This window comes from Trachurus trachurus, assembly GCF_905171665.1.
Source record: "Trachurus trachurus genome assembly, chromosome: 24".
In the NCBI taxonomy this organism is placed as follows: domain Eukaryota; kingdom Metazoa; phylum Chordata; class Actinopteri; order Carangiformes; family Carangidae; genus Trachurus; species Trachurus trachurus.
Window position 1 is genome coordinate 25,335,724 of NC_139910.1, and position 25,253 is coordinate 25,360,976.

A 25,253-nucleotide genomic window follows, 5' to 3' on the forward strand; every position below is an offset into this window, starting at 1 on the left:
TGAGTTTTTTTTTCTTCTTTTTTTCATGTGTTTGTTTGGAGGCTACTGCAAGAAGTGTGTATGTGGGTGAGGGTGTGTCTGTCTACGTGTGTGTGGGAATGCGTTTGAGCAGGGAAAGCCCTGGCTGGCGTTAATAGCATGGCCGAGGGCAACGGCAGCAAAGTTTACCCACCTTATGGCCGAGGTTCTGCTCCCCACAGGGCTTACGGGTAGGGGTCTGATCACAGGAAACAGAGCCTGGCTCCGGACGCGGGCGCCATTTTGGATCACGCCACGAGGAACTAAAAAAGAGAGGAGCAGAAGATACAGGGACTTACACAAGATATAAACACAGATCCACAGCACATTGTTTCAAAGTTAATCCTGAGCATTGAAGGAAAACACACAGGGAGCTTCTTCCAAAAAAAAAAAACCGTGTTTGGACCCCGATAAGACCCGGGAGCAGCTCGATGAGCATTCACCGACCGTCTGAGGAGGCCAACAGGGCAATATTGATGAGCAAGGCAAGGTTAAATTGAGCGGGAAAGCGTCATAAATGAGTTAAGGCCGCTGCGAGTCATTCAATTACCAACGACCGCTGGGCTCGGCTAAATCCAGCCTGTCTGATGCTGTGGGCTGAACAGCAGGCGGCTGGAACCTAAAGAAGGATAACACAGACTTTCAAATTTAAGAGTATTGACACATTTGCTGTTGGACCAAGAGCCCTTAACCTAAAAATATTCAGCTGAATAACACAGACAAGTGAGAAAACCAAATGACATTCAAACCAGAGAAACTGCGACTGGATAATCTTTAGCTTTTTGCTCAAATAATTACACATGAACAATTAATCAATCGCAACAAAAGTTGCCAACTATCAATTTTCTGTCAACTAATTGTCTTAGGTTTACTTCGATGAATCTTTTCAAGGTCAACTATCCTCCTCGTTTGTGTGAACAAAAAAATGTTCAAAGAATCAAAGTTTCCCAGAACACAGAGAGCCCGTCATTAAGGCTCTGGTCAACAGGAACCAGACAGGACGGGCTCTGGTCAGGGAGGAGTCCATGAAGAAGCAGGAGAACCTGCCAGAAGGACAACTGTCTCCATCTAAATGCCATTTTACTCCTCAGAATAAACATATGGCAAACCCAGCTGGAGTTGACTTTTTGTTTTCTCTGCTCTAATGAGACAAAAAACTGTATCCTCGGGCCTGAAAGCCAGGCGTTTCAAAACCTGGCAAAAAGCAGATGCTGATGATCCCCTGGCCATCAGCTGGTGTCACCACACTGCAGCACGACGTTGGCACCATTTGCACAAACAGAGCCAAACACAGACAAGGTCCTGGAGGAAAACACTAGAGAATGGGGCAAAGATTCACCTTCCAGCAACACAACACCCTGATCCACACTTCCAGGATAATAGACAGGCTTTGGAGCAAATCCCTGAACGTCCTCGAGTGGCCCACCCAAAGCCTGCTCTTGAAGCCATTTGAAAATCTATGGGGAGAACTGAAAATCACAGGTTGCTAACGCTCCTGATCCAGTCTGACAGCTGGTAGACGCGAGGCTTAAAGCTGCCATCGCTGTCAGTGCAGGTTCAACATATTGCTGTGATACTCAGTGTTTGATTTCTAATACTTCAGCCGTTAAGTAATTTTAAACATTTTAGGAAATACGCTTATGAGAATTACACCTGATGAGAAGACTGATACCGCTCGGCGTGTGAGCTAAATATGGAGAAGAGCTAGGCGCCAGTAAGATTAGCTTAGCATAAAGACAGGAAACGGCAGCACCACATGTTTTTTGTACAGATCAAACAAGCAACATATTCAAATCATGTTAGTGAACTTCATGGGGGCTGATAAGTGGTGTTTTCCTCCATTTCCAGCCGTTATGCTAAGCTAAGCTAGCCAGGTACTTGCCGTTTCCTCATATTTAGGCCTACTGTACAGACAAGTGAGGTATCAATCTGCTCATCTACTTCTCAGCAAGTGAATAAGCACATTTCCCAAAATATCAAACTGTTCAGTGTATATCTTAGAATCCAGAGTAGATTTTCTTTCTCTCATCACAATGAGTAAAAGAAGAGTTAAAGTTTGTTTCCATCAAGATGTAAAATTAACCTACTTTACAGGAAGATTTCAGTTCAGTTTCCAGTGTGTCCACCGAGACACTGGAACAATTTCTGGTTCAGAACCAGCAGTGTCTCGGGATAAAAAAAAACTTCAGAATGAAAACAAACATTCAGACAAAATAATAAAAAAAAACTGTTTCTTACACAGCTTCAGAGTTTCCATCAAGGTCAAACTCTTGCCTCTGGTTTCCTACTTGTGAAAAAGGCCTGACCTGAAAAGACCATTTTCACAAATACAGAACCAACTGTGACAGGCCAGAAGGGAGAGTACACGTACACGCTTTCAACACTCGCAAGAGCAGTGAATTTACATCCAGAGAAGAGAAGAGAAGAGAAGAGAAGAGAAGAGAAGAGAAGAGAAGGAGTGTGTGCATACATGTTGGCCAACAGCTCTCATTACTCAGGGCTGGCTGCTCACCACAGCCATCTCTGTTCACTAAAACAGCTGTCATTTTCATCTCTGGGGTCAGTTTGCATTTCACAAATGATGACCTGCTGTTTGCTTTGTCTGCTGCAGAGGCATTATTTAAGGTGTAAATGCTTAAAATGTTTTGCCACAGCGACCCCCACTGCCCCCCCTTCCTCTTTTTTTAATTATAAATCTTAGGCCAATACTGTAAAGTTGTGATTGATGCTATGACGAGAGATTTAATTCGCCCCAGGAACCGCAGGCTTATTAAAAACATACAAATTGTAATGACGGGGGCCCCCCAAGAAAACAATCCCACAACGTGCGTTTGATTCATGCTGCGACACACACCAAGATGAATTATGATAGATCTGTTTGTCGTTTGTCATTGATGGTGTGTTTGTGTAGCCTTTCCCCGGCCGGCTGTGTCCACAGTAATCTTATTGACTCCAGTTAGTGTGGCTCTGCCCTGATATCTGCAGCTCTGCTCTCCATAACCTTATAAGTAAGTCCCTGCACAGAGTCTCTTTTGTAATCTTGATCACTCGCTGCATGGTTGTGCATGTGTGTCTCTGTGTGTGTGTGTGTGTGTGTGTGTGTGTGTGGGCAGTGCATTAGGTCTCCTCGGGTTGACATGCGCGCCCCCCCCCTTCCTCCCTCCTTCCCCACCTCTCGCTCAAGTCAGGCTTTGGGTTGCCATAGCAACGACTCCCCTTCCACATGCCACAGAGTGGTAGATCATGCATCAGCAGAGAAAGTGATAGAGAGGAGAGAGGGAGAGAGGGAGAAGGGGGAAAGGAAATACCAAGCTCTGTTTGACATGGCCTCTCATAGCTCAACCACACACTCCTCCTGACCACCAGTGTTTACCCTAGACATACACACACATACAACTCACACACACCTCCCCAGCACGAGACGACTGCGCTCTGTATCTTTACCTCCCCGCTTTTGCTTTGCTGTTTGAATTTCTTCAGCAAACCGCTTTCTCTCTTTGTCTTTCTAATTCTGGCCCCTCTTGTTGATTTCTTTCTTTCTCTCTCTATCAGTCTCGCTGCCTGCCGCTCTACGTATAGCGGTGACTCATATCTCCGGCTGAGCGTGCATGCTGTCTCTGCAGGTAAAAAAGCCTGGGACATATGCTGAGGAGATGAGGTGACAAAACTAAGCTGGGAAAAGAGCAGGCAAGCGCTCCCGAAAGAACCGTCCTCACTCACTGAAGATTGAGACGGAGGAATACATTTTTACAAGCTCAAAGCTATAAAAAACTACACACACATACACACACACACAGATGCTTGACTTGGTAGCAGAAAGAAGGACGTGCTGAGGGAAGAAAAAAATGTAAATACAGAAGAGAAGAGGTGTTTGTCTGCATCTCTGCCTTTTTTCCTGGAGAGAAAATATCCTCTAGTCTGTCTTTTTTCCTACGTCTGGTCAGTTGCTCTGCCTTTTCTGTCTGCTTCCTACGTCTTCGCCTGCCGCCCGTCTCCCTCCCTCCCTCCCTCCCTCCCCACCCGCCCGACTGCCTGCCTGTTTTCCAGGGCGAGTGAAGCCCTCAGCTTCCCTCCCGTCTCGGCTCTCATGTGCCCTATACACACTGAGCCTCCTCTGCTCTCCTGTTAAATGAGTTCCACATGGCGCTGCAGGCTGCAGTCTGCACACGGCCGGCAGAGGAGCGCGGCAGACACTACACACAAACATGCTCACATGAACTCACAACACGCCGTCCAAAGGTTCAAAGGTCACTTCCAGCAGACCTTGAGAACGCAACTGTTTGAAAGTGGTCTCCTGCTCAGTCAAAACACCCGCCGCTCCCCCCGCTCCCCCTCGGTCAGTGTGTCTTTTGGTCATTGGATTTTCTTTTGATGAATAGGAATTAAAAAACAGAAAACAATTGATTTTGATTTTGAAATAAAAAAAGTTAAATTGAAACACAAAGCATTCTTCTTTTTGAGTGTCAAAGAGCACTTAACTACATTTTAAAAACAGATTAGATTTTCATGTTCTATTTCATATAACAAAAATAAAATTTCTAGACAACAGAAATGAAAAAACAGACCAAAAACACAGTTCTTTTCATATTTTGACACCAGATGTTGTCATTTTTTTTACAGTATCAGACAAAAGTGGGGGCAGAAGAGGATTTTCTGCAACAAGTTGTGTGGCAGAAGCTTGATGGGAGTCCCCAACGTATCTGGAGTTAGAGGTGGAAAAAGTCATATGGTAACTAAGGTATGAAACTGCTATATTATCTCCCCTTTGCTTTGAAAATGACAACTTCTGGTGTCAGAATATGAAACAAACAAACAAAAAATAACGGTTGTTTTTGGTCTTCTTTTTTAGTTTATGTTGTCTAGTGATTTTATTTTTTGTTATATGAAATAGAACGTGAAAATCAAACTGTTTTTAAAATTTAGTTAATTGCTCGAGTTTTTCGGTATTTCAAAATGAAAATCAAATAAACCAATCTTTTTTTGTTATTTAATTCACTTTAATCAGAAGAAAATCCAATGACCAACAGATACACTGACCCCCCTCCTGTGTATCGGCCTGCTTTGGCTGCCGTGTGTTAAAGTGAGGACTGAGTGTGAGGGCAGGATGCATACTAATGTTGTCTGACTGACTGACTGACTGACTGACTGACTGACTGACTGACTGACTGACTGACTGACTGGATAGCTGGTGGGCTGATGTTGCTGGCAGTTTAACTGGATGGCTAACTGCCTTGTCTGTCTGACACTCCAGCTGAGTGTTTAAGTGGTTGGCTGAGTGACATGTGCTATGACTTCCAGGGGTGAGACAAAATAAAAGCAACACTTAATTACAGTAACTTAATAAGCGCTTTAAACACGGCTACAAACATGGATATCATGAATACCAGACGGGATGCTCAGTGGCAGACCTTTTCTCCTAGAAATTACCTCCTCGCTGGTGGGATTGAACTTTCACATCGCTCTTCTTTGATGTAATTTGCCTGAATATTGGCACATTTTCTAAGATCTTCAAGTCCATTCCCATAAGCACATTGAAAAAAAAAAAAAAATCAAACTCTGCTATTTGGGCAAAGATGATCTGGCTGAGAGGTTCATGTTTGCTTTGAAAACCTAACGGGGCAAATTCATCGATATTACACAAGAAAATCGGTTTATTCATCACGAGGCGTTCAAGATCAGCGTGTTAAAACAGCTGTCAAATGTAAAATGCACAAATTCGTAAAATACAAAGCCTGTGTGTAAGTGTGTAAAGATTGACAGACATCACTCTGATGAGGAGAAACTAATGAAATACACAAATCAGTGTTTTGTGCTTTTAAGTGCTGATTAGTCAAACTTTAATTTCATTGCTGGAAAAGTTTCCAGTAGTTTCCCCTGTAGAGTGATAAAAACAGTCAGATCCTTTCCATTAGTAAAGGAGGTATACAGCGGTGACAGGTAACAAGGTCCATTTACTCATGTTCTGCAATACAGTGGATGCAGGTTTCAAGCACAAGCAAAAAAATAAAATAAAGTATAATACCAAGATATAAAAGGATGTTTCAAGTCTGTCACTGAACTGCAGAAATTAACTTCACCTTGACCAGCTACAATATTCAACTGTTTGGTAATAACGGTATGATAATCTACGAACACACTCTGAAAGGAGCACAATAGCACAAAAAGAACTTTTAATGGAATGAATGAAATGAAATGTGCGTTTTGCTGTTGATACTTGAACTTTTTATAAGCACATTTTTTAATTCAGGGGTATATTTATATTACCGTATTGTTACAGTTATTCTAATTTAATTTAGTAGCAAAGTATCAGGGCAGTCCTCCCACCATCATCGCTAATATAAAGTTACATTTTATCAGACATGCACTATTCACACAGGCACATTATGTTGTTTCATATTATATTTTAATATTGGACACTTATTACTGATGTATGAGCATTTCAACGTTGCTGCTGGTGGAGGTGGAGCTAATACTAACGATTTTATAGACTGTTGGCTGGTTTCATTTACTGTATAACAATTCATCATGTTTTACTGGCTGGTTGGGGAGTGAGTGGAGCTGCGGTACAGTCTAACCCCTGGATATGTAATGAGCCCAGGTACAAGGAGTAGAATAAAATGAAAAGCTCAAAGTTGATTCTGCTGCTGTCTAGCTGTCTGTAGCTGCGATAAAAAAAAACATCCTCTAAAACAAATACACTGTAATTAAACATTTAAGAGCTGGTCAATGTTTCTGTTGGCTTGGACTCACTTTGTTTACAGCTGACAGGTTAATAAAGCCTTCAAACTGGCTCCAAATGAATCCAAGTGAAGGCAGGCTCCTTTTTAAATAACATGAGGTCTCATTACAACTTAAATAAAATAGGAACACTTTGGCCCAAGCTCTGCTCTGAAATGTAGAGCCATCCATGATGATCTTTGGGGGTGGTGGGTTGGGTTGAGGACACGGCTGCCAGCCATTGTCCTTGTGTTCATCCTGAGCCGGTGCTGGGCCACAGGGAGAGGCAGATTTCAGCCCACATCAGCTCAGAGGCGAGCAGCTCTGAAAGCTCTGGGAATGGGAGATGGAAGTAATAACACAGGGCACTACCGGCCCCAACTCACTCTCTCTGGCAGCACTCCCCCACCTCCCCACCCCCACCTCCCCACCTCCCCACACCCTCAACTCTTTTTTTCCTTGTCTTTGCCTCTGGCGCTCTGCCACAACTTTCCTTCTCCCTGATGCCGCCTCCAAAATATCACGCCCGGCCATTCTGCACCCTCTCTCCCTTCAAAAACACATTACACATTTAAAAAGTTTTCTCTTCGCCCCGTCATGTGTGCAGCTCGGAGCTCCCGGCTGTCTCTCTCTCTCTTTCCCTGTCCGTCTATCTTTCCGTCCAGCTGCTCAGACACATCACTCTCAGACTGTGTGTGTCTAGGGGGAGACCAGGTTTTCAGCCGCTCTCTCCAACCCCGGCTCCTTGACCATTACTACTCCATTATCAGCGGCATTGGAGGGCGCGCCGCAGACGCCTAATGTATCCATTTCCCCCTCCATTTAGGACTCGGCAGCCCAGCGAGCTCCCGGAGTGCTCCCTGATTGGGATTGAATGTCCATTTAAACTGTCGTCCAGCCACCAGGGAGGAGGAGGAGGAGGAGGAGGATGGGAGGGGGTAGGTGCGTGTGAGGGGGGGAGGAAATGGAGGAATAATGGGAAATACAGGGAAAAGGTGTATGAGTATAGAAGACTAAGACTGTATGCTGTGTTGAATGAGGGAAGGAGGCAGGCGGGGGGGGGTTGCTCCCCAGCTTCTGATTTGAAGATGGGATTTTCGTTCTCTCTTTACCTCTCTCTCACTTACTTTGTCTCCATCACTCCCTCTTTTTTTTTTTTTTTTTTTAACCTTCAAATACGCCTCCGTAGAAAAAACATTCCTCCTCTGGCGCCGAGCCAAGTGTCAGAACTCAGCTCTCGGTATTCTCAAGGTGCGCCTCTAAAAAGAAGGATTTGGAATTGAGATGATTGGAGTCGGCACATCCATAGAGGGTGGAGGAGGGTGGCTCGGGGGTTGCGGGGTGGCGAGGAAGAGGGTGAGAGAGAGAGAGAAAGAGAGAAGGAGAAGGAGAAAGGGAGATCTCACACAAAAAAGACTTGCAGAGGTGAAACGGTACCTTGTAGGAGGACTCCTCCGTTCTTTCTGAAGAGGGGACTCCCCGACCACAATGGAGGACTAGAGGGGAAGAGAGGAAGAAGGGATGGGGGGGGGGGGGGGGGTGGTGAGGGAGAGAAAAAGAAAGAGAAAACTGGTCAATCATTTGATCATGTTGCAGCAGCCGACCAGCCCGGCAGGCTTCATCACCAGGCAGATAGCAAAGCAGGAATTTGAGCCCATAAGCCAGTGGTTCTGATTATAGTGATTAGATTCCCGGGTGTCCCACTGTTGCCATTATTCCCTGTGATTACCTCAGAGAATTACAGCCTCGCTGCTGTAGTCCATGGGGGTAATTTCTCATGACAACCCCCTACCGCCCGCCACTGGTCCATTCACACACACATTCAAGAAAAAATAAATAAATAAAAATCTCATCAGCCGCACACACACGCGTTTAACTCACTCTCGTGTCGTCAAGACAGACGTGCATGCATTAAAACACACGCTGCACAGAGACACACACACACACACACACACAGAGGAGAAGAACACACAAAGCCGGGGATTCAGTTTACGTGATCATTGCACCACTAATGAGGGAGGTAATGACGGCATTTCTCACATAGACAGAGACATCTTCACTCACACACACACACACACACACACACACACACACACACACACACACACACACACACACACACACACACACACACACACACACACACACACACACACACACACACACACACACACACACACACACACACACACACGAAGACAAGAGATACAGTTCTGCTGGTGAATCCATAATTCTAAGACAGAGGGAGAAAGATGGAGGGATGAAGCCGGAGAGAGAGAGAGAGAGAGAGAGAGAGAGAGAGAGAGAGAGAGGATGTAGGAGCTTTCCCAGGTTGAGTGGTCTTTAGTTCCCCATTAGGCAACACGTCTGACTGCTCCTTTCTCTCTCTCCCTCTGTGGTTAGACAGGCTGTTCTCAAACACAGTCAGTGTGTGGCTGACAACATACATCTTGGTCATATTGCGCACACACACATAAACGCACACACAGATGCGTGAACACACAAACAGGAGAGAAAACACCTGGGGATGCTGTGAACTCTGAAGAAGCAGCCCACTCGTTTCCACTCATCAGGAGAGTTTCCTTTGTAATGTGAGTCCTGTTTTATGTTCTGCTAAGCTGCTGAATGAGAGGATTTGGACGTCTGCACTTGATGTGGCTCTCACCTCGCCAGATGCAGGGAAAAGATGGACTCACACACACACACACACACACACACACACACACACACACACACACACACACACACACACACACACACACACACACACACACACACACACACACACACACACACACACACACACACACACACACACACACACACACACGCTGGATGCAGACACATACACTTACTGTACATGCACGCACACACACGCAGCAGCAGCAGCAGCAGCAGCACGTGCACAGACACACGGAGCAACACAAAAAAGCAAAAGCAGAACGCAAATTTCAGCCCTGAGCCACCTGCTGTTGCCATGGAGAGTTGCCACATTGCGTTGCCACGGCGATAACATATTTTTCCTGCGCTAACAGCCTGTCTGTTTTCCCTACCACCCCACCCCCGCCCATCTCATCCCCCCCCCCCCCCCCCTCGCTCAACCCCGCTCCCTCTCCTCCCCTTTTCTCACTCTTTCTTTCTTTCTGTCTCTCTTCCCATCCCTGCACTGTCTCTCTCTCTCCCTCCCTCTCTCTCAACAAATGGCTTCACAGTGCGACAGCACCTGCCTTATACTACATGTGTTGCCATGGCGGCGTTCCCGTTGCCAAGACGACCCTGTACATTTAATGTAGTAGGCGAGGGACTAAACTCATGGCAGACGCTCACCCCCCCCCCCCCCCCCCACCACCATCACCACCTCCTCCCCTTCTCCTTTCTCTCCAAGGGAGGGGCGAGGGAGGGGGGGGGGGGGTGGAGGGAGAGAGGGAGAGAGCTCCTCCCCAACCCCATTGAGACACCCGTCTCTCCTTCCATCCATTCTCCCCTCCCCTCCTCCTCCCATCCAGATGCTGATGGGGTGTGAAGGAATGCACCATGGAGCTGACCTCCTACCAGCATGCTCTCTCTCCCTCTCTCTCCCTGCAACACACACACACACACACATCCATTTAGAAATATACGGCACGCGTACGATATATACATCCACACACACACACACACAAAGTTGGGCTGAAACACCTGACTGCATTAACTCACACACACATGCAGATAAAGACGCACACACACAGACACACACGCGCTGGAGCAAACTGCAGGTGGGGGTCGACTGGTGCGGCGTGAGTTATTATGGTCCATGAAAAACCAAGAGGTGTAAAGCTACAAAGACTAGAGGACAAAGAAGCGTCATTGCTCTCTCCTCCTCCTCCTCCTCCTCCTCCCTCCATCTCAGCCTCTTTCTCTTCCCTCTGCTTTCCACCTCTTCATCCTGCCACTTCCTGCCTCTCCATCTTCTCATTCTCTACGTTCATCGTCCACTTCTGGGTTGTGTAGAACTGCTTGAGACAGTCCTTGACCTTAACATAATAGACACGCTGTGCTACCATTCACAGTCATTACACTTCATAACATAATATTCTTGAGAGTGAGTGCTCTTGACAGAGATATTGTATTATATTGATTGGGCCGACTGAGTTCCAAGATACATATAGAGGAAACTCTTAATATCTCATTCCATATTCTAACACAGACCGCGTGTTGGTTCACTTGTTTCAATGTGGACCATCGTCTGATGAGATCTATTCCCTGAGCCTCTGATCTACACCTTAAAGGTCCCACATTGAATGAAACAGATTTCCTTCTTTTTTTTTTTATTTTAAAGCAGGTGTAGGTTCTACATTAACACTGCAAAAGTATTGAAGCCTCAATCCACAAAGAAACACACACAGCTTGTATTCAGAAACCAAGCCTTCCAACCAGCTGCCAGGACTTTGTGATGTCACAGCAAGACAGTCATCAAGCAATGGCCACCTGGACCCACCATCCAACATTTGAAGGATTTGGTTTCTCTGGGTGTCTTCCCTGAAATCTGCTCTCGTTCATTTGGATCACTCAAAAACAGTCAGCGAATGAGAAGACACTGCCAGAGCGTCCTCTCTTCTGACTGGCTGATTCCGACTTATTGTAACTCGAGCTCCACAGAGAAAATTGATGTAGAACTACATTGAGATGGCTTTTGGTGCTTTAAACCACAAATACACCTCCTCATGGATCAACACTTCAATTAATATACTGGAAAAGTGAAAATAATATGGAACCTTTAAGGCTCACTTCCTCATGTCTGACTTTGTACACCTTCAAAACAATAATCTTGACCTTGAAGCTTTATAAGATGACTTTTTTGACTAAATGTTGAGTTCAAAATATTAAGTGTTTAAATATTTGAAACTCCTCACAAATAATTTATTTTTACAGAACAGCCTGTTCTGACTCATCATGTACAAAATGTTGAACAATTGAAAGTGATGTTTTTTTTTTTAATTAACAGAACAAAGACTCTGAAGCTTTCAACCACATCATCTCATCTTCATCAGTGTACCAAGTATTACTGAATGAAGACGATGCGATACTGTCCAAAAATAGTAAAAAAGAAAAGAAAGATGGTAGCCTAAGTGAACTTTGAACCTGATGACCTACTGAGCCATTTGCAACATTCGTTTTACTAAATCATGGTGATTTGAAACCTCCAGGACGGTTGGTTATTGTCTAATATAATAAAAACTATAAGACCGTAGTTGACCATGTAGCATTAATTACTTCTTGAATCCAATCTTCCTATTCCACATACATTCACCACTAAGTGCCTTTAAAGTTAGAAGAATACATTCCTTCCAAACGGACACTATCACATATCTAGTCTGTATCTGCTTGTTCCAACACAAATGTATTTTTTATTGCTCCACTATTGGATCAAAAGGAAACAGTGCGGTTATCTTGTGGATAATCGTCATTGTGCTTTGCTTATTGAGACGGACATGTTTGATGTCTTTGGAAATTTTGGGATGTGGACCCAGCAGCATTATGGTATAATGGACCAAAAGCACAGAGTCGCTAAAGAGGTTAAAGAACCATACAAGTGGTTTTCATGTTGTAGCTACAAATTGTGCATAGCTACTGTACATGCTGTGTGTGTACTTTACATTGCACTGGCCTGCTTCTTAAACACACCATAAATTCTTAGATTGATTTTCTACCTGCCATGCAGCTGCTGGTTTCCATTAATTTAAGGAAGATATAAAAAAGTCAACTCCTGCAAGACTTGAAAGATGCTTGCTATTTAATCACATGTAACATGTGGAAGCCTTTATTTATCTTATAGCTAGTAGTTGTAGTAAAGCAGTGACATTTTTCTGAAGCTTTTCTTTTCAAGGATTCAGAAACGCTCTAATATCCAAGAGTCAAAGAGCAGTTCTTTCACCTGGACAAAAAGACAAAATGAAGGTTATAAAAGGACTAACACTAACAATAAGAGGTATTTCTTGCATTGAGGTCTCAAGAGTTTGATACTGAAGTGCACTTTAACACACTAAATTCCTGCTTGTAACTACAAACAACTGGCATATGATTTAAGTGCAGAGCGACGGTCTCTGCAAGTCTGTTGATTTTCATATTGTGAAGAATTGCTGCTTCAATTAGTCAATTAATTTATCAAGTACTTTGATAACAATCAATTTCATTCATTTTTAAGAAAACATGGCCAACAATTTCTGCTTGAAACTTCTTTTTCTAAGAGAATTTGCTTCTATTCTTTGTTTTAAGTCACTCAAGCTAGTTGAAGATGTCACCTTGGACAATATTCACAATTTTATGACAAAACAATTAATCACTGAACCACAAAAGGAATGATCGGATCAACTGTTAATTAAAATAATTTAGTTCCAGTTATGATGGAAACACGTTTGTACAGCTATCTTGGTGGGGATCCATCACTGACACAGTGCACTTTAGAGGTCGACTGACTAATCGGTTTGGCTGATTAATCTGTGCTGATAGGACATTCTATAAACTAGCGTTATCGGCAGAAGTATCAGCTCTGATAGTGGCTGATAGCTGAGCAACCTCCACAGGTCTCACAGTCTTATTCTCCACACAGAAGGTCTAACACCATTCAGGCTTCCCACTCTTTTCTTAAAATCATTTTCCAGGACATTTCCAGCTGCTCCAGTCTGACAGACATGTTATCACACCAAACACTAACACATCCCCCGTCCCAGTCATGCTTTGGAGAAGTTGAACCTTATTTTGTACATGTTTGTTTCTATGTTTCTTCCTCTCTCAGCCCCAGAAGTCTGATTTAAAGATGTGCAGTCTGTGGCCCTTTAACTTATCTATGAAATAATTTCTCACATGTTTAGAAATGATGACAAATTTATCATATAACAACACAAAAACATATAGTTTTTGTGTTTAAACCAGACCACTCCAGATCTGAGCTGATCCTCTATCTGTCACTCAGCAGAGAAAAACCCTCATGCTTGTGGTCCAACACTGGAAACATTCATCATCATCATTGGATTTCTTTGGAAAAGAAATCCTTAGGGATCTGAAAAAGTCAAACAGAGCTCTGGGAGCTGATGTCACAATGTGATACATAATTTTCCAGGAATTTCCATAATTCTTTTCTCATTTTCCATGTGTTTTCCATGACTGAAAAATTGATCAACCACTTTCCAGGTTTTCCAGGACGTGTGGGAACCCTGACCATTGTGTACCTGAGATAAAATATACAAAATATAAACTGCCTCCTATATCGTGGAGGCGGAGCTTTCTGACTGAACATGAATCTAATTCTAAACCTCAGACAGCCCTTCATGTTGTGGTCCTGCATTTTGGTCCCCATGAATAGTTGTAGACCCCACAAACACAGCAAAACAAGAACACATACACACACACACACACACACAAAATGCATGCTCCTCAGGTGCTGCAACACGAGGGACCTCATACTCTAACCAAGAAATGGACTCTCCTCACTTTCTCTCTCAGTTCCCACTGCGCGTCACAATGCAAATGAACAACCTCCCTCCTCTCCCTGCCACCCCGCTCCCCCTCACCCCATCTCCCCTCACTACACCCTGCCCCCCCGCTCTCCCCCCATATCCCCCCAATTTGTTCCACTTCCCCATACCTCATTGTTCAAAATGACACTTTTACATTTTATGGTGAACCAATTATTCTGTCTTACACAGTCCGCTGGCTCTGCAAGCCAACCTGCCCGGATCAACTGGGGAGCGGGGTGGAGGGGAGGCGGTGGTGGTTGTGGGGTATTCATTGAAGAGAGGGAAAAAAGAGAATGAGAGAAACAGAGAGAGCGCGGGAAGGGAGAACAAGCGAAGAAAGTGAAAAAGACGACTGATACAGGCTCTCGCTGACATATCCAGAGGGTTGGGCAAAAGAGTCGGAAACCAAGAAGTTGGCAAGGGAGGAGGATGGAGGTGGAGGAGAGGTCAGCTGAGGGATGTGGAGGAAACAACACAGGTGGATGCTGCTATGGAGAGGCATGTGCTCAATTGGGGGTGAGGGGTCTGTGAGGGGCTGGAGAATGAAGTGAATGCAGACAAAAGAGGATTTAATTGAATGATAAAGTGGTGGAGAGAGAGTGAGAAAAGCAGAAATGGGGATAAATCACAGCAGGGATAAATAAAGAAGCCGGAGCACTGGGTGCCCCCACTAGTTGTAATGTATGCCTGAGGATGCCTGAGGATGAGCGGGAGGGTGTATGAGATATTAAAAGAGGAGACAAGACGGGGAGAGGAGCAGAATGAAGGCGTGTGAGGAGCTGGAGGAGAGGTAAAACAGGAGGATGGACCGGATCAACTGGGGAGAAGGTAAGGTAGTGAACAAGGGAACATGTGGAGAGAAGAAAAAGCAACCACTGCCTTTACCTGTGATGTGCCTGAGGGAGAGGGAGGGAGGAGGAGGGAGGGGAGAGGAGCATGAAAAAAGAAAGAAGAAGAAAAAAAATGAAAGGATGGGGCGGGTCAGCTATATGATGCCAGGGGCAGGTGAGTGGAGATAATAAAGGAGGTGGAGGAGTGTATACTGTATGTTTTATGTTTATGTACCGCAGGGCTTAAAACTAACACACATTTTTTTTCCTTTTATCCACTGATCTTTTTTTTTTGATTCAATGTAATAGAAAAATATTAGAAAAATACAAATTTCCAAAACCAATAACGAGAACCTTGAATCACTTTTTCTAAAATCCCAAATTACACAGCTTATAAAATTCACTTTTAAAGGTCTATTATTTTATTCTTTCTTGGTTTTTGTTGTTTTAATTAAAGCGCTGAAACAAAAAGAAACATCTGTGGTTTTAAGAACCATAAACCATCTCAGTGTAGTTGTATCTCCTCTTTCAGCTTCTCTCTGGAGCTCTGGTAATGACAGGTCAGTGTCAGCCAATCAGAAGAGAGGAGGCTCTGAGCCTCTCTGCTGATTGGCTGACTTTTTTCTGACTGATCCAGTGAAAGTTGAGCAGATTTAAGGTAAAACACTCAGAGAAATCAAATTCTTTTTTAGTTTTTGTATTGTGGCACAGGTGGACAGGACTTGGTGACTGCTTTTTAGTAACATCACAAAGTTACACAAGTCCTCACAGCTGGTATGTACAGCCCCACTGCCTGCTTGCTATGTCTGATTATTATTGTCTAATGTTTGTTTGTGCTCCATACCACATATGGTCATGAGAAAAACAAAAGTAAAAGTGAAAAAAGTGGTTTTAAGGCTCAGTTCTGAATACAGGCTGTGTGCATTTCTCTGTGGACTGAGGCCTTGATACATCCACAGTATTAATATATTATAACCTAGAGCTGATTTATAATCAAAGGAGACATGGAAATCTACCTCTACTTAATGGGACCTTTAATTAGTCCTGATATGATATGTTTTGATTTGAATCTTTTAGATGCACTAACATCAAATAAACACCAACACTGCATAAATACATTGAAGTGCTCCTAAGAGTTTATCCTGGGAACTTGATTTTCTTTTTATTTCCCGTCTGAGCAACAATCATGAACCCATTTCCATGCTACAAAAGTTCCTACAGAATTGGAGAGTAAACGAGGCAACTGTGCACATAATCTTGCTCCTTCATACCTCACTAAACTCCTTGAGACATACACACCACCCGTACACTCAGGACCTCCTCTGCTCCCCTCCTGCCCATCTATCCGCCATGGGACTTAGATCTTTTAGCCGCTCTGCCAGGACACACAGACTTTTCCATCACTACCCACCTTCAAATCAGATTTTAAAACACACCTGTTCAGACTGGCTTACTCCTCATAATATATCTCAGGTTTGACTGTATTTGAATTGCCTTTTTTATTCTAATTATTTTTATTCTTGTGTTGTTTTCATCTAAGGTGACCTTGAGAGCCTTGAAAGGCGCCTATAAATAAAATATATTATTTTTTATCATTTTACATAAAAGGATTCAAAGACCGATTTTATTTTAAGACTGAGTATCCAATCCTTAAAATGAAAATTGTAAACAATCAGAAAATTAATTCATTTTCTTCAAACAGAGGAAAAAATGCAAAAATCCTGAAGAATCTTGATAATCTTGATAATTCACTTAACGACAATCATCTGAGTTGTTACCCATTCATCTTATTCTAACTTACGAATTGATTACTCATATAAATGGGCCTTTACTTTACTTTCTTCTGTGAGATTTGTTTTCTTCTGTTAGTGCTCAAAGTTGGACTCATCGAACGCTCAACTGCACAAACTTGATAAGAATCATTCATGTCAACCTGCCACCTCATCAGGTGGTGAGTGCTTCTGAGATAGAATAATCAATATAACTGCCATATGCATCTGTTCATAGAGACTCTTACATGAGGCCAGTGAGGAGCCAGCAGCGTACTGTAGATACATGTGTATATGTGTGTGTGTGTGTACGCCCCCCATCAGTGAATGTGTTTATCATTTAACCAAGCTGAATAATCCAATCATATTCAGCAAAGTGATTAAGCAATTAATTAAGGGAAATCAGATATGTCATATAAACGTATCAATGAATCAATCAGCCAGTCAGTCAGCTAATCCTTCTTACCTGTGGTGAAATGTCTGAGGCAGGGTGGGTGGAGAGGTGGAGGGGGTGGCCAGGCCAGGCGAGTAGGGATGGTACGGCGTCTTCTTCAGCGCCTGGATCAGGTTGTGCCTGTACTCCGGGTCTATGGACCACAGGGAGCCTTTTCCTATGCTCTGAGAGAGAGAAAGACAGAAAGAAAGAAAGTGGGAGGGAGAGGGAAAAAGATGAGAGAGATGTTATTGGAAGTGCTATCAGGCCCCTCAAAGCACATCACAAACACATCACAGCGCACTGACCTGAGCCAACAAGTCCAAAGCCCAAACACAAGCTCAAAGTCCAGACCTTGTGCTGGATTCTTATTTACCAAACCACCTGTACACACAGCAACGCTGCATTCCCACCGAGATAAAGACCTTGAGAAAAACAACAGCATCTACTGGCTCACACAGATAGATTACTGCCTCCCTTCAAAAAACAAAACAAAGCTAAACAACACACACACACACACACTTCAGCCACACAAACATTCCCATATTCCCAAGAAAGATAACACTTGCAGGAATGAGAATCCATGCATCCTCTATGCCACCTCGCTCAATATTTTTTCCAATCTTCCGCCTCTCCCCAGAATAAAAAAGTAAAATTAAAAGAAATTATAATTTTTTCTGATTAAGACACAGAGAAACTCTTTAACTTTTTCCACTCCAGAGGCGATGATGGTGTGTATTTTTAGATCAAAGGAGCTTCTCCCTCACCTAATGAAGCTGTCGGCTCCCAATCTGAGTGAAAAGCAGCCTATAGATTATAGAAAGGGGGAGGGATCTCAGATGGGCCTCCATGAAAAAATACACTCCCTGTCTCTATCCCTCACAGCCTTCAGCGGGCTTTCATCTGCCTTGTCATCTGAATGTTGCAAATTTATGGAGTTTGTGTACAGCGGAGAGACTGAGAATGGCAGAGGAAGAGGGAGAGCAGGGGAGAAGAGAAGTAAATATAAAATTAAAGCCGTCCTGCCTCGTGTTCAGCTCACTTTGTAGTGCTCTGTGATATGTTACAGGTACAGGCTACAGGGCGGGGAGACGACATGACTGCAGGCTTCTGATTTCTGCAAATACTGCAAGGAATCTATTAAGAGGGAAATGTCAGATGTGCCAGAGACGTGCATGTGAGCAGTGGAGACAAATTCTAAAACCTGAGGAGCATTTTGTGTTGAAGTGGATGAGAAAAAAACACTCTTGAATGTTTCCACTACATCAGTGGCTCCTAGTATTTTGGCTTGTGGCCACTTAAAGGGTCAGATCACCCAGATGATCACAACAAACCCAGTTTCTGCTACTCATGCAGATAGCTTTAGTTTTAGTTTCACATTCTTTCCGACATCAGAGACATCTGCAGTAAAATAGAGGTGAATGACATTTGGTTTATGGTAAGAAATCCACAGACCTGACTCTGTGCACTGTTATCTGGAACTACTTTCTTTCAAAAAACACAGTCCCTGAGAAACAGAAAAGACCATACCACTAAACAGTTATTTTGCCACAGTTGGGACCTGGATTCAACAAACATCAACAAGCAAAAAATACACTTCTGAATGTGTAAGAGACAATTAAGGAGTGTATGAGGTCATTACTTATTTAAAACACATTTATCCAGGAACTTAAAACCACTTAAGTGAGGCGTAGGAGCAACAAGCTCTACAGTATCTGATAAGAGACACCAGCCGAGGTGACACGTCAACATGCTGACGCTCTAACTCATGTATTCAGTAGACGACGAGGCTGGTTTTGTTTTTATCTTGTGTGTGTGTATGTGTGTGTGTGTGTGTGTGTGTGTCATCATGAATAAATGTAGTGGGAACTTCCACAGAGGTGCTTTTGCGTCTGGGACATGTGTTCACATGTCAGTCTATCCGCTGACAGATAATATCACAGCAATATTGCCACAAATGTGTACGATAAAGTTACGAAACACCAGCGGATGTGGATACGAGATCAGAATCAGTGTTGAGTTTGAACATGGCTGCAGTCAGAATTACTACTTGTTTTTAATCTCTCACTGAAGTTCATTAAAGGTGCCATCCCAGGTGGCCCATTTTTGACAAAATTATAAAAATGTGAGTATATCTGGTGAGTATTAAACAGTAATCAATTAAATAAGCGATTTGACATATCAATGATGAGATTTGGTCATCTGTGTAAGTATCAGGGGCCAGAGTTTGTCCTACCAATCACATTAGTCTCAGACAACTTTGGTTGGATGGCCCGTCTGTCAGTCAAACTGCCAAATCAAGCAACTGCCATCTATGTTTACAGGACAGAGACGAGAGCTGTGACACGGGGTCTGAGGCTCTGATCGCAGGTTTGGTTTCCAGCAGCGGTGTGGAAGGTAGAGAGCCTCCACTCCCCCTGTAACAAGTTACAAGTCATTTATCTAACATCACAATTAGTCCCAAGCTGTTTAATGACGGTAAAAATGAAACATAAGGTAAATATCCTGCATAGTTCTTCAGCTCTGTGCTGTGCTACTCCGATCAGAGCGGTGTCCCTAGCAACGGTCTGTTTTACTTAGCAACAGTCTATTTAACGGTCTTGGTGATTCCTGATTGGACGGAGGGGGTGGGTGCTTATCAGTTGTGTGGAAGTCCAGCCGCCTGGGATGGTAACTTTAAAGTTAGAGCAGTTCTAAACCACGCTGTACGATGTGTCGATAAGCTCTGGAGGAGTTGTTTGATGTCTTGCACGGACCGGAGCAAGAGCTGTGTCTGGATTACCTTGCAGAAGTAGGAGATGCATATACCAACAAGAGTTACAAATTAAAATCACCTGAAATGTTATTCTATAAACATTACTGTCGGTGCAAAGACTAGAATATTAAAAAGGATTGGCATCTGATCTGCTGTAAGACATATCCTGCCGCAGGATTCAAAAAACCTGGATTTAATTAACCTCCATATCCATGTCTGACATCTGATTTTTCCTGTTTTACAGGTAAAATAAACGACAATTCAGCTGGTATAGTTTCTCATGAAGCATTACCATCCAGAGCCTCTGCATGCTGCTCCTACTCCGTCTCTCTCCATCTCTCCTGATTCAACAGTGTCCAGTGAATGAGTCAAAAAACTGTGCCACTGCTCACCTCATCATCTGACCTTGTGAGAATCCAAGACGCTAAAAGCATGTGTGTGTGTGTCCCCCCCCTGTCTGGATCTTTGCATTACTATGTCATTCATGTTGAACACAGGCCATATGTGCCGTGTTGGGCTCCCTGTGTGTGTGTGTGTGAGAGTGAGTGAGTGTGTGTATGGCAAGTTCCCTAGGGAGTGTGATATTACCCAGCGTGGTCTGCTCCTGGGAGTGCTTCTATTACTGCCAGCAACGCCTCTCCTGGAGAGCATGATATTACACACACATACAATCGCTCCCACAGAGGTGACCCCCACTGGGCCAAATTTCCCCTTGCACCTCCAGCCCGCCAGCCGTTTGTATAAGAGTGTGTGTGTGTGTGTGTGTGAGTCTTGGTGTGTGCGTGCGAGAGTTTGTGCGCGTGCACCGACTGTCTGCCCGCTTGCCAGCCGATTAAATCAATGCTCTCTCTACAGAATCTCTGTCTGCCGAGGCCCCTGCCTCTGCCAACCAGGCCGGCCAATCAAAAGGCTCAATCTGCAGACACCCCCCCACCACCACCACCACCACCACCCCCCCTCTGGGTCGACAGGCCAATCACAGGGCGCAGCTCACAGGAAGGGTCTGTCACCTGGGTTATAGCAGTCGCCTTGGCAACAGGCATCATCTGGGCTTGGAAGCAAGAGGAGGTGAAATGGACTTTTCATTTCCTGATGAAGTTGAGGGGGAAAAAAAAAAAAAGCAGCAGCAGCGTGTCTCCAAATCAAATTATCACAAAAAATATTTGAGGTCAGAGATGGGGATTTAAGATTTCTGACTGTGATACAGCATGACACAGATTTTAAAAATAGAACAACATCCACAATGGTGGATCTTACAGCAGCGGAGCAGGTGATGGAGGACATTCACCTGAAACTACTCTGTGATCTCCATTTCTATCTCCTCCTCCCGCTCCTCTGGCCGTGCCTCCATCTGCTTTTACTCTACTGAGATCAGCCCAGTTCCCTGGATGATGTGTTTACTCGTGTTGCATCTATGTGATATAAAATAGTCACATCACATCACGGTGGTGTTTGCAGCTAAAGAGGCAGATTACACAACAAATAATCCACAACTCGAAACATTAACCCCTCCTCCCAGAGACATATCACACAGTGTGAAACCAACACTGACTTGGCACTGCCTTCCACTTTAAATTGCAAGTTTAAGCAATATTAAAAGGAATGGATTTAATTATATGTATCTGTGTCAGTACACTAGTTTGTAGTGGTTTTAATTACAAAAGCAGCTCCAGTGTTCCAATGCTGCGCAATAGTGAGCAATCTGCAGGTATCTTCATCACGGAGAAGACAAATACACTTTGAACATGTCAGGGGGTGAGTAAAGGACAAAAGGGGAAGAAAGAGGACACAGAGGAAGAGAGAGAGAGAGTTAGACTGAGAGAAAAGGAGAGAGGGAGAGATGATTGTGTGTTGCCAACATCTGTTTCCTGTGTTATATAAGCCGTGGGGGCTGGTCTCCCTTGGAAATGGGAGATATTAAAAGTCGTGCTGCCGCTGACCCGGCTATAGTAGCACTACATTACTGCCACTGCCTTCCTGACTGGAGTGTTATCTTTTCATATATACATTAAGCATCACTATGGAAACGACACCTCCATATCCAACAAAACATCAGCTGAATTAAAAATATGCACAGAAATATTAGGATACAGAAAGTTTACTGATTACACCAAATTTTTACATTTGACTTTAAATAATAAGGGTGGACATATTCCTTTTTTTCATACTGTTACCTTTTCTTGATAAAAGGAATAATATAATATAATATAATATAATATAATATAATATAATATAATATAATATAATATAATATAATATAATAGTTAAAGAGATAGCAAAATACCAAAACAACAACAACAAAACAACAGTTAACCTACATGGTTAACCTCGCGGTGGCATTTGAGGGAAAGTCAGTGTATCATCAAAGTGAGTAGGATTCATCCTCTGGGAAGCATGAATGTCTTTACCAGAATTTCCAAATTTCATGTCAATCTGACAGCTGACATATTTGGGTCTAGCCCAGAGTCCCTATTATCCCTGGTGCCTGTGACAGCGAGAGAAATCATCCTTTCCTCTATTGTAACAGCTACATCTGTGTCCAGCAGCGAATCTACAGCTTTAAACCATTTAATTATCTTTAACAATGGCATATACTGCAGAGACATATTGTCTATTATGAGAGGAGAGAGTAAATTTTGTTTTCTACTCAGTAATCGGATGAGATTAAAGAAGACGTATGATGCCTCTCTCCCTGCAGAGAAAGCATCAGTGTAAGAGGCTTTGCTGTCCTCTACATTTTCATGTGCAATATGACTTTAACCTACACAACCAATGTGTAAAGTATTGTGATTCCTTACAGTTCAGTACACAGAGAGGCAAGTGGAGGGGTAAAGAGAGAAAGGAGGGATGTTTCACTGGTTAAGTTGTTTGATACCTGCCAGCTCTGTTCTAGCTGAAGGCCGTTTGACAACAGGCAGGCTCAAGGACAAAGGCGGCTTGTTGGGTGTAAAAAGTTACATGTTGCTTGGACAGCAGGCTATTCTTTGTCAGAGCACAGAAAAAAAGTATGTGGAATTTTTTTTCTACAGGTGTTATGAATTGAGTTTTCTTCCACAAACCTGTTTTCCATGTGGTTGTAATTTAGTTTGCCCCAGTTTGTGCTTCTCATGCAGACATCATTTTCACATTTCACTTTCTTTTTTTCATTGAGATTACAGATAAGGGTGTTTTCCTCAAGATTAATACAAAACAAACTTTTAAAAACTTGGCAGGGTATTTTCACTTACTGCTGAAAAATAGCCCATCTGCTATAAAGTTAACTTTCAACCCATTTCAAAATGTGCAAGTCTATTCCTTTAAACAAGCAGTTGCTCCCATCTGTGGTTTGAAAGCAAAAGTCTGAAATGTAAAATCACTAAGAGGCACAAAGTAGGCCCAGTCCAATGTAAGCTGCTCCCAAAGCAACTATGATATCCTGTCACTTAGCAATTAATTTCAGTGAGGTCATTTGGGTTTTGTGGCATCATTTCTACACCCGTGGATGTTGTCCAAGAGAGCCACTAAGGTTTTGGCTGCATACGTTATATGTGCACACAAGCCTTGTTGTTGTCATACTCACTGCTAGTGCTCTCATAGACAGAAACATGTCACAGACAAGTTTTAAAGGGTCTAATAGTAAGTTAGGTAGTGGTGACTGTTGTTTGACAAAACCTTCCACCATTGCTGCATTTACAAGACAGGGGGCAGTGATGAAATGGACTGGGACTAACTGGTTTAGCTGGTTAGCATGCTAACATTAGAAGAAAGGACGTGGCAGGGTCAGGTTGGGGTCAGGGTGTTGGTGGGTAAAGGAATGAAGGCTGATGCTGAGCTCAAAGTGTTTCTTCTAGATGTAGACATTGCTATGTTAATGTAGCTTTTTGCAAAATTTACAAGTACATCCTTTAAAAAAGATAAGATACCAGACCAATCCTAGCCAGGTGATTTTTATGGAGCCATTTTGGACACATTCAAGCTGGAAGTTTGAACATGTAGCTACATTAGACATTTATTTGGAGTTTCCCTCCTTTTAGCTCTGTTTTGGTCGCTGTCAAATCCTGTGGGGAATATTATTAGCACTCATCAGCTTCTGAATGCTCTACTTTGTTCACAGTGATTGGTTTAGCAGACAGTGAGTCTATTGTATCCATTCCTCTAAAAAATGAAAAATCATCCACCCGCAGCCAAACATTTGGATGACAAGTGGTGGAAAGCTTGGATCACAAATCTGAAGCAGCCCCCTGGATAGAAAATCAACAAGCCCAGAGGTAGCTAGCTACTCATGTGGAGCAGGTTTTGCATGTGTGACATGACCACGTCTTATCTAACTCCTGAAAGATCTTGCTTGACTTTTGTCTTAATGAGGTCAACGTGCACTATCTGTCCCTCTGTGACTCTAAGGCGCCTCGGTCTCCCTCTAATGTTTACACCTAGCAACCCCTTGCCATCGATAAGGGGCTCTGCTGTAACCTTGGTTACTATGGTTACTGCTGATGGGAGTGGAGCAGCTGCGCACTCACTAGGCTAAGAGAGATAAACAATGAACTATGGTGACCTGTGACTGACCTTGTGTGTAGACACTGGATGAAAGAATGAAGACTAACTAAGAAAGAACAGACATAAGGGAAGAAATCCATCCCACAATGAGAGCGGTCAGACGGAAGCAAGTGAGCGAAGCAGCAGACCATAAAACCCAAACATTTAGCTTCAAGAGGCTACAACCTGACCCATTTTATTGTCAAAATGCATCTACGTATGTATATATTGGAGCAGCTTAAACAACTTTACTGGAAAACTAAAATGCTTTTCCTTATTGTTTCTACACTATTGCCCATAAAGTTAGAATAATTTTGTTTTCAGACACATTCCTCTTTTTATTCCTATTTATACACATCAGTAATCATTTTTGACCAGATGCAGTGACTACATACTGAGTCCCAGTTACAACTTTTACGATGATATACACTTCATCTATCAAGAATAAATCCAGTGTCACAATCATTTCATTAGAAGAGGTAAAAAAAAAAAACAATCCAACTTTATGGGCAACAGTGTATAATGTTCCAGTGTCAGAAAAGTGATAAAAACTTCAATTAATAATACATAGAGTCAATAACGGAAAGACAACAGCTCCGGTGTCAGTGCTTTAAACGCAAAATTTCCAATGGATCTTTTTAGTTCCGTAATGAGCTGACGTCACCTCGTCATGGATTACATTACACAGTCATCTGCTCCAGGCGCAGCTGGCTCTCTGAA

General features: G+C 43.3%; 1 protein-coding gene across 1 annotated transcript in view; it reads right to left on the minus strand.

Annotated features, from left to right (window-relative positions):
- The window catches only part of LOC311007662 (forkhead box protein N3-like), a 67,450-nt gene that overhangs the window by 4,944 nt on the left and 37,253 nt on the right, over nt 1–25,253 (minus strand). Inside the window, exons 3-5 of the mRNA XM_084000920.1 lie at nt 17,297–17,448; nt 8,173–8,231; nt 173–281 (exon numbers count right to left, since the gene is read on the minus strand). Of these exons, the coding sequence (XP_083857046.1) occupies nt 173–281; nt 8,173–8,231; nt 17,297–17,448 (320 nt within the window). The remainder of the gene's footprint in view (nt 1–172; nt 282–8,172; nt 8,232–17,296; nt 17,449–25,253) is intronic.